The following is a 9,619-nucleotide window of genomic DNA, read 5'->3' as shown; positions in this document are numbered from 1 at the left end:
GAGAATTTTATTGGCATATAATTAATATATTTTTCATTCAACTTGATTAATTAAAAAAATAAGCATATTAGCACCTCTAATCTAAATAAAACCTAGTTGAAGAATATTAATCTAAATTTATATATAGAGAGAGATGGGGAGTTAGGCCTGAGAACCATGACATTTCATAAATGCACAATTAACAATATATATATATATTAATTATAAAAGGTGATCCATGCGATTCTTTTTTTTCTAGAATGAATATGCACACACGCTATAATTTTTATTAAAAATTGAATTTATATTTCATTGTCAAAATTTATAAAATAAAATGAAATTTCGAGTATTACAATCAAATGAAATATATTAGGAATTGGATGGAGATAATTTATAAATTTGTCAAATAATAATACATAAATTTATTGGGATAAAGGAAAGTGAGTTAGGTATAATTCATGTGTTATCTGCATTGTGTCCAAACAGGAATCTATTCCATCTCCAAAACCTTAAAATGGAAATGAGTAGCAAAACCTGATTAATAAATAAGGGTATTTTCGTGATTTAACCCATCATGGCATTACAGTAATTTGATACGAATACAGGGGCGACTGTTAAACACAAGCTCTATAAATAAAGAGCACTCCTTCCTCTCATTCATTCTCTCCGTTTCTCTCTCCATCTCCTACAAAAACTTTTTCCATCTTCATTGTCTTCTCTCTCTCAATTCAGATTTTTGCTGCTGCAAATCTGATTTCTTTTTTTATTTTCCTTTTTATTTGAGAAAAAAATTCTCGATTTTTTTACCTTTTATTGGTTAATTTTTTTTTACTTTTTCACTTTTTTTTAAAATTTTTTTACTTTTTTAGTACTGTCATTTTTATTTTTACTGGGTAGCCATTCCCTGATTTTTAAGGTTTGTTTTTCTTTCACAAAATTTCTGGATTAGATTTGAGTGCTTTCTTGTTGACGTGGCATGCATCGATACGTCAAAAATGAATACCAAAACGATGCGTCTCCCTCCTCGTCGTGTTTCGACGTCAAGTAAGCGCAAGGAGAGGGAAGGTTTTGATTCCCTGAAACCGTTTCCACCACCACCGCCACCAACAACACCAACAAAATTAGCCAAGCCCAGCATAGCTCAAGTCGGCGCGGGTAAACCATCTGACCCGGTTCCATCTAATAAGCTCTTAGCCGGGTATTTAGCGCACGAATACCTCACTAAGGGAACATTACTTGGTCAACCGTGGGACCCGGCTCGAGCCGAAGAAGTAGCCGTGGAGTCGAAGAAGATTAAGCCGAGCCAAATTGGGAAGGAAGAAGAAGCCGAGCCGAATAAGGAAAATTACAAAAGGTACGTGGAGGTATCAAGTTTGTTGAAGGCGGAAGGGGCCCACATTTCTGGAGTTGTCAACCCAAGCCAGCTCGCTCGCTTCTTGCAGATGTGATTTCATGTGTTAGGGCCTACAAGTGGGGTTTTATCTCTTGACACGTGTGGTCAATTCATTGGGTGTTCATCTACTCCACGAACCATTTTGGGATATTTATTTAAATTAAGGAAAAAAAGAGAGAGAGAGAAATTAGAGCTTGAGGTTGTGGAGGAGGTGGATGTATAGAAATGGTAAAGAAATAATAGTTAGGGATTTTGTGTTGTTGATGTTTAGAAATGCTTGTTTGTAGATCTGATGTTCTGTTTCAATATAGATTTGATTTTAAAATCATGCCCAAATCAAATCTTCTTAATTATAATTAGTCAATATTATGACGTATTAAATATCATGCTTTAATATCATAAAATTAAATTTCATAATTATAATTCTTGCATTCTGCTTTTTTTTATAGTTTATTTTTTAAACTAAAAAAATAAAAAAAGTTGTTTAGATGAAAGTTTAGGCTCAGATCTGTATTTAGAACATTATCATTAACTCAAAACGGTTACGTCGTGAATGAACATTAATTAATAAAAAATATTTTTAGTTAAAAAATTATTTTTGAGGAAAAATAATTTTATTTTAAAATTAAAATTAAATAATAAAAATAAGTTTTTTTAAATTATTTTTTTATAAATTTTTATATATAAGTTATTTTTTACGCTGCATTGGAATTTTATTTTATTTTTAATTGGTTAAAACTTTATATTTTAAAAAATATTAATTTAAAAAATTAAAATGAACGAAATAAAATCTGAAGACATTAAAGTTTAAATTTAAATGTCTAATATGAGAGAAACATTATGTTGACTAATATAAAAGAGAGAAACAAATATTTCTATGCACTATGACAACCGCTATACCTGTTTCACTCTGAACAAAGTCAAGGTTAAAGAAGAAAAAATTGGTTCAAAATTCAAGAAATCTCTTAGACTGATTTATTTAGTATCGCGAGACCTGATTTAAATAAGTGAGTTAAACTAGATAATCGGTGAGCTCAAGTCTAATGAGAAATGATAATCTGACGTAAGGAGAGTTAGCAAAGTCCAATCATTTTATAATTTTATTCGATACGCGTCGGGATAATTAAATGACCGCTTAATATGGAGAAGGAATCTAATGTACGTACCTACATGAAGAATACCTTCATCTCCAATCAAATTTATATAATCACTATAAATTATTTTTCTAAATTTCAAAATATTATATTATAAATAAATTTGATAAGCAGTATAAAAATAAATATTAAAGCACCAATTTACATTCAAGATTTTATGAATATCAACATTACCCATAAAAAAAATTAAAATTTTTTATTTTATTTTTTAGTCATAGTTGTAAATTTCAACAACTCAATGGTGACCAATTTTATGTTTGAATAAAAAATTTGAACTAAATTCAATGCATTCAGTTTAAGAGATCAATTATAACTTTTTAAGCATTTCAATTTTCTAAAATAAAAAAAAATCAAACTGCCTTAGAATTGTAGGTATAAAACGTGGGTTATGGGTTCTGGTTCCATTCATGTATGTGGTGGGTTCTGGGTTTTGTTCATGCCTTAGAAAATAATTTATTTTTTCTTTTGATAAAAAATACTTTATGTTTACTAAGAGTTTTCCTTATAAAAAAAATAAAAAATATTTTTTGTGAAATAATCAATCCCTAATATAAAATAAATAGAAAAAGAGAAAAATCAAATCAAGAAGATAAATATTGTCACAACGAGGCACAATCTCCTTTAATTGCTTTTATCTTCTTCATCGAACGAAGATAGGGATAAGATGTGAGAAATAAAGATCCAACTGGTTGCTATAATCACGTGCATTGTAATAGGATTAGGGTTATCATGTTCTACAAATTGGGAATTTCTCCCAAAGACAGAGGAAATCCTTCTCAATCATCTTGTTGCAGAGCGAAAATGAAACAACTCGAAGAAGCTTTCAATAATCCCAAGAAGCTGATGCTATGACATGTAATTTGCAACAACAATTTATAAAACTCTAACAACAACCTTCCATGACTGAGGTAATTTAAGAAAAAATATTATTTTATCTCAGTAAAATAAAAAAATTAATCAAATAATTCATTAATTTTTTAAAAATATATAAAATTATTCATTTTCTCCATTAATTTTGAGTCAAGTTGATTATGAATCACAATTTTTTTTCAATGAAAATTAAAAAAATAAAATTTAAAATTTTTTAAATTTATTTAAATACGCATACTATCAGATTAAATTTATGAATATATTATTAACGGCACATTTTTATGTTAAACTATTAATCTTTTATTATTTTTAAGAGTACAATTAATAAAAAAATTTTAATAAACTTTTTAAAATTATATGAATATTTTAATATTTTTTAAAAAAAGCACCAATTAATTAAATTTTTTCATAGAAATTAATTATTATTTTTTAAAATTTAAGTGTATTAAATAAAGTGAATACAGGTACTTAATAATTTACAAATAAGTAAAAATATGCGTTGGGTATTTTTAAATGGTATATGTGCGTGATAAAGAATAATTAGGAGAAAGGGAAGGGCTTGTTCGCATAAATTCATAAAAAGTTGGGGTGAAAAGGAATTAGGAAATCTGAAAATTCTAGGGTCCGTTTGACTTGTTTTCTTTGACCCGATCTCTTCTGATTCAGGTGGTCCTCGCCTCTCACCTCTCCCTCGCTCTCTCTCACTCTCTCTCTGACATTTTCGTAGTTAGGGCTGGAAGCTGATTACTGTAAAGAAGCATAATGAGAGGACTGCTAAACAAGCTGTTTTCTCGCTCTCTCTGTGTCGCCGGAAAATGGCAGCAGCAGCAACTCCGCCGTCTCAACATCCACGAGTATCAGGTCTTTCCCTTTTTTCTTGTCCTCCTTGTACATTGATACTTCTATCTGTATTTTCTGTTTGTTTACCGAGAAACAGGAGCATAGACGCAATATATTTTCACCCCAACAGAACTTTTAAAAAAATTATAATGTATATCTCGAATCATATTTTGCTGTTTTATTATTATTTTCATTTGCCCGAAGGACATGCTGATTTTAGTGAAGTATGCAAGTGTTAATGTTGTTGCTAATCTCTGCATTTGCTTGGATTACACGTATTGTCCCGGCAATTTCTCTTTTTTTTTTTTCACAGGGAGCTGATTTGATGAGCAAGTACGGGATCAACGTCCCAAAAGGAGTGGCTGTTTCGTCTGTTGATGAGGTCAGAAAGGCAATTCAAGAGGTGTTCCCTAATGAGAGTGAGGTAATACTTAAATATTACGGCTCGCGATCAAAATTGTGAACGCTTTGTTTATTTGTTAAGAAATGGGGGGAAAAGAAAGCAAATTTGAGCTGCGGATTCTGTAGCATTTGTCCGTTGGTTTATGTACAATGAAATTGGAAGGAGAAAATCGAAGGCACAATTGAACTGGGTAGTTGTTGCCCTGAGTCAGTTCTTAGTGGTAGCATGAAACTAAATGCTGGTATCTTTGACTGTGGTGCAGTTGGTGGTTAAGAGCCAAATTTTGGCTGGTGGACGAGGCTTAGGAAAATTTAAGGATGGCTTCCAGGGTGGAGTTCACATTGTTAAGGTTGATAAGGTTGAAGAGACAGCTGGTAACGAAGATTGGAATTTCATCTTCTTTCTCTCTCTATCTCTCTCTCATTTCCATAAGAACTTGATTCAAATGTTTTCTTTTTCTAGTGGCTGCTCCTGTTTGTGATTTCCCTTATTGTTGAAAGATAGGCTCTAGTGCTTTATTCCTGTTGCTGCAGTTAATAGATTATGTTTAGATGTGAGAGGATGTGCTGGTCTAAATCAATCATGGTTATTACATGGATTGACTGTTGGTGTTTTAATGTGTTTGGCTGTTTGCTTATTTGTTTTCAATTATGGTGATTGAATTAATTTGTTTGCTTTAGGTTGCTCTAGTGCTTGAGGTTTTTGCATTCAAGTTATGCCAATCAATGACAATTGAATTTTTTATGAAATCAAAGTTGAAATAACTTGTGCTTGTTTGGGGTTTCTACTTTTTTTCTCAAACTAATTGCAGAACTGATTTTCCATAACTATGATATATAACCTAGGCAATATAAATTTTTAGATATATCTTATTTCTTGAAAATGACGAAAAGAAATTTTCCCTGTCTAAGAAGATGTGGCTGTTCAGGTTCACGATAAAGTATTTCACATATGATTATCCTTTTGTTGCTTTGGTATATTGTTTTATATCTCTTGGGCATTTGATTTTGGCATCCAACTTGGACAACTGGAATGGTTGATATGGTTTGCTGATTGATGGATGCTACTCGAGCGGTGGTTTCTGAATGCTGTTTGTGGTAGCTTTGCTGTGATCCACGAGTATCTTATGTCAAGCTTTGGATCTCTGAGAATTTTGAAAGATGAATTATTTGTTTCATGTAGCTAGAAAATTTACATCTCATAAGATTGCATTAGATTATTTTTCATGTTTTTACTGTAGTTGATAAGTCTAATCTTTTTCTCATATTTTTCTTGCATGTAGGAAAGATGCTTGGTCAAATACTTGTTACCAAGCAATCTGGTCCTCAAGGAAAAGTTGTCAGTAAGGTTTGGATCGTTTATCCTTTGAAGTAGACCTTGTGGTTACAATAATCTTGAATAATTTGTAAACCTATCCTTGCATGTGTTGTAACAGCTTGAATGTAACATCAGAGCAGGGCTGTGTACATTGAAGAAAATTTCTTTGACCTACGGGACTGGAAAAGATTTTGTTGGGGACTCATGCAACTTTTAACTTAAAAAATTGTTTAGTTAAAATTTGCTTTTGCTAGGGAAATAATAAATTGCATTACTCATTTGCAATGAGAATTTGACCAAGTTACTGAGATCTGAAATTTATTGTCTTTAATTTATAAGGTTAGTATTATATGAAAGTTTACACTATTCTTCCTCTATTCACAAATTCTTTTGAAAATTTAACTTGCTGGATTCCTCAAGGTGTAGGTTTATTATGGAGAATTTCATTGCTAGATGGTGTTTAAGTTAGAAAAATCTCTCAATTAGAAAACTCATCTATCAGCCATTTCTAACCATCTTTTAAAATGCTTGTTGATTCAAAGCATATTACCATCAGCATTGTTATTATTATTATTATTATCTATGCTCACATAAATAGTTAAATATGTTGTTATGGAAAATTCATGAGGTAATGGCAATACAATAACAACAATTAAGCCTTAATCTCAAGCTAGTTTGAGTAGGCTATATAGATATTTTGTTCACCATTCAAACTATATTTGGGACTAGTTCCACGTCAATATTCAAAACTTGTAAATTTTTTTATATAACTTCCCTCCAGGTTCTGCATCAGTATTTCTCACATGAATACTTCTCAAACTTCTCCTTTGAAAAGGTTATGGCTGTCTAAAAATTGATTGCTTGAATATCTTTTTTCCTTTGGCAGGTTTACCTGTGTGAAAAGTTATCGCTCGTCAATGAGATGTACTTTGCTATCATGTTGGATCGTCAAACTGCAGGCCCAGTATGTTTCAGTGTTCTGAGATTGCTATTTTTGTTATTGCTTTGGATTAGTGATTCACACTTTCTAGACTCTATCACTATCAGTATATTCCTCCATTCAGGTAACTCCATGGGAAATTATTGTTCTGAATCAAGTTGCTTGTAATTGTATCCTCTTTTTCAGCTCATGATTGCCTGTAAAAAGGGAGGAACCAGCATTGAAGACCTTGCAGAGAAATTCCCTGACTTGATTATTAAGGTGGCCATCCAGATTTCTTTTTGTGTCTTAGCATGGTTAACTAGGCAGTCTTCTAGACTTTCACTCATTGTTTGACTCCTGTAATTGATCCATTGCTTGTTTCTAATAGGTCCCAATTGATGTATTTAAAGGGATTACTGATGAAGATGCTGAAAAAGTTGTAGATGGTTTAGCTCCAAAGGTGGCTGATAGAAAAGATTCAATTGAGCAAGTGAAGAAATTATATAAGCTTTTTTGTGAGTGTGATTGCACATTGTTGGAAGTGAGTATAAATATAAATTTCCATGACTAATCGATTATCACCCCCCAGCCCTTAATTGCTGCTTTTGCATTTTCTTTCTTGTATGGATATCTTGCTTCAAACAATATTGGTTCCCTGTGCAGATCAATCCCATTGCAGAAACATCTGATAACCTGTTGGTAGCTGCTGATGCCAAGCTGAACTTTGATGATAATGCAGCATTTCGTCAGAAAGAGATATTTAATCTCCGAGATCCAACACAGGAGGATGCTCGAGAGGTTTGTACATAAAACATTAGGAAAAAGTTCTAAGACCAATTAAATGATTTACAAAGAAGTGTTTTTAGGAGTGCTTTTTTAGTTTGTATAAATTACACAAAAGTGTTTTAACATTTTGACAAATTTACACTTTCAAGTTTTTCATGTGTTATAAATGAATTAATTGGTATTCAACTTTCTAATTCTAGTACACTTCCACTAAAAATATTTATATACTAAAGTTCCTAAAGTTTACATTGAGCATCATTTTAGTTCTCGTGTTCAAATCGAACAACTTTTTAATTCCTAAAATGTTAAAAGGTGAGGATTAAAATGTTACGGGAATAAAAGTACGTAACTATTTAATTCACATATGAAATTGAGTTGAGATTTTAATTATCAGTAAATTGAAGACCATGTTAATATTAGGCACCAAAAGAGGTGCCTTCATATGAAGGAAAGCTGTTTACATAATGTAACGAAAGCAAAATATTGTTGTGACTAAAGCATCCTATAATCTGTAAGTGAATCAATTTTTCCTTCATCAAGGGGAGGGAAATGAATGGCATTGACATCTCAAGGAACTGGTGGTTGTTTGTTTGCCCTTCTTTAATAATGTGAGTGCCTTTGAAGATCGACTGGTAGGGTGCATGCACCTCTCACTTATGCACCAATGCAAATTATTGTGCATCAGCTAAATGATGATGAAATGCCGTATTAATCTCTCTGTTCTTGTGCTTTTTATCTTTTGATAGGTGGCTGCTGCCAAGGCAGATTTGAATTATATTGGCCTGGATGGAGAAATTGGTTGCATGGTGAATGGTGCTGGATTAGCAATGGCTACGATGGATATAATTAAATTGCATGGTGGAACTCCTGCCAATTTTCTGGATGTTGGTGGGAATGCATCCGAAGGCCAGGTAATTGTTTAATTGAAGCGATTTGCAAATGCTTTCATTATTCATGGGCCTTTACTGCCCGGTGCTGTTTCCCTCTGTAGATCTGCAATGGTGAAATCATTTGTGCATCACAATTACCCCAATAAAGTATCAACTTTGTCTAATTTATTTCTTAGTTTTATGTGGCAGGTGGTTGAAGCATTTAAAATATTGACCTCTGATGATAAAGTTAAATCAATTTTAGTGAATATATTTGGAGGAATAATGAGATGCGATGTGATAGCAAGTGGAATTGTTAATGCAGCCAAACAGGTGAGATCCTTGTCGAATTGTTTTTCACGTTAAGAGAATAAAAAAATTGTGTTTTTTTCAACTCTGTTTTTACGAGTTATTTTATGAAAGCATTCATTTTGCTCGTCCTTGTTTATGTATATAAGGTTGCACTAAAAGTACCTGTGGTGGTTCGTCTAGAAGGCACAAATGTTGACCTAGGAAAGAGAATTCTTAAGGTAAATATGAAATTTGGGAATGATATTTAATTATCATCTACAAAATTTTGTTACATCAATAATTATGAATATTCAATTGTGAGGTTGTGCAATCTGTGTGCAGGAAAGTGGCATGGAACTAATTACAGCGGAAGACTTGGACGATGCTGCAGAGAAAGCAGTAAAAGCAGCAGCTAGTTGAGAAGTCAAGAACACACCTGATTTGTTGTCCTCACCATTTTTAAACCTCTGGTGATGGTTTTTGATGAATCAAATGTGTTTAATATTTGACAATGATATAGCATCTACGAGGGTTATTATCCTTGGAATTCTTTTCCTTTTCACCATCACTAGGTTTGTTTTTTTGAGGAAATTTGTGGCCAATCTCTTTGGATGTTCTAGGCGATGAGAGAACCCCAAGCCTAGACACAGTCCTTTCATAAATTTTGTGGGAAGATGCTAATGAAAAAAGATGGAAATTTTTTAGAGGACGGGCGATTTTGCCTTGCTTTTTGCAGTGATTTGCATATTTTTATGGTCTCTGCTTGTTCTTGCACACGCTATATGGTACTCTGCT

The 9,619-nt window shown here is 32.3% G+C and overlaps 2 protein-coding genes across 2 annotated transcripts; both read left to right on the top strand.

Annotated features, from left to right (window-relative positions):
• The first annotated feature begins 989 nt into the window (after nt 1–989).
• Nucleotides 990–1,427, top strand: LOC110628390. The gene has a single exon (XM_021775034.1). The coding sequence runs from the start codon at nt 990–992 to the stop codon at nt 1,425–1,427; it is 438 nt and encodes a 145-aa protein (XP_021630726.1).
• Nucleotides 1,428–3,973: 2,546 nt separating this feature from the next.
• LOC110627497 (succinate--CoA ligase [ADP-forming] subunit beta, mitochondrial) lies at nt 3,974–9,571 on the top strand. Its single transcript, XM_021773837.2, has 12 exons — nt 3,974–4,257; nt 4,550–4,660; nt 4,902–5,013; nt 5,922–5,986; nt 6,843–6,920; nt 7,083–7,157; nt 7,267–7,419; nt 7,542–7,676; nt 8,411–8,575; nt 8,744–8,866; nt 8,992–9,063; nt 9,167–9,571. The coding sequence occupies exons 1-12, from the start codon at nt 4,159–4,161 to the stop codon at nt 9,242–9,244; spliced, it is 1,266 nt and encodes a 421-aa protein (XP_021629529.2). The 5' UTR covers nt 3,974–4,158; the 3' UTR covers nt 9,245–9,571.
• Nucleotides 9,572–9,619: the final 48 nt, after the last annotated feature.

This window comes from Manihot esculenta, chromosome 12, assembly GCF_001659605.2.
Source record: "Manihot esculenta cultivar AM560-2 chromosome 12, M.esculenta_v8, whole genome shotgun sequence".
NCBI classification, from domain to species: Eukaryota; Viridiplantae; Streptophyta; class Magnoliopsida; order Malpighiales; family Euphorbiaceae; genus Manihot; species Manihot esculenta.
This window is presented reverse-complemented; position numbering and strand designations above follow the sequence as displayed.

Bases quoted from the DNA above. Each gene is read 5' to 3' on its own strand.
- LOC110628390 (XM_021775034.1), top strand. From the start codon at position 990: ATGCGTCTCCCTCCTCGTCGTGTTTCGACGTCAAGTAAGCGCAAGGAG.
- LOC110627497 (XM_021773837.2), top strand. From the start codon at position 4,159: ATGAGAGGACTGCTAAACAAGCTGTTTTCTCGCTCTCTCTGTGTCGCC. The intron at 7,420-7,541 runs GTGAGTATAAAT...TTCCCTGTGCAG, and splicing joins GTGATTGCACATTGTTGGAA to ATCAATCCCATTGCAGAAAC. The intron at 9,064-9,166 runs GTAAATATGAAA...ATCTGTGTGCAG, and splicing joins TAGGAAAGAGAATTCTTAAG to GAAAGTGGCATGGAACTAAT.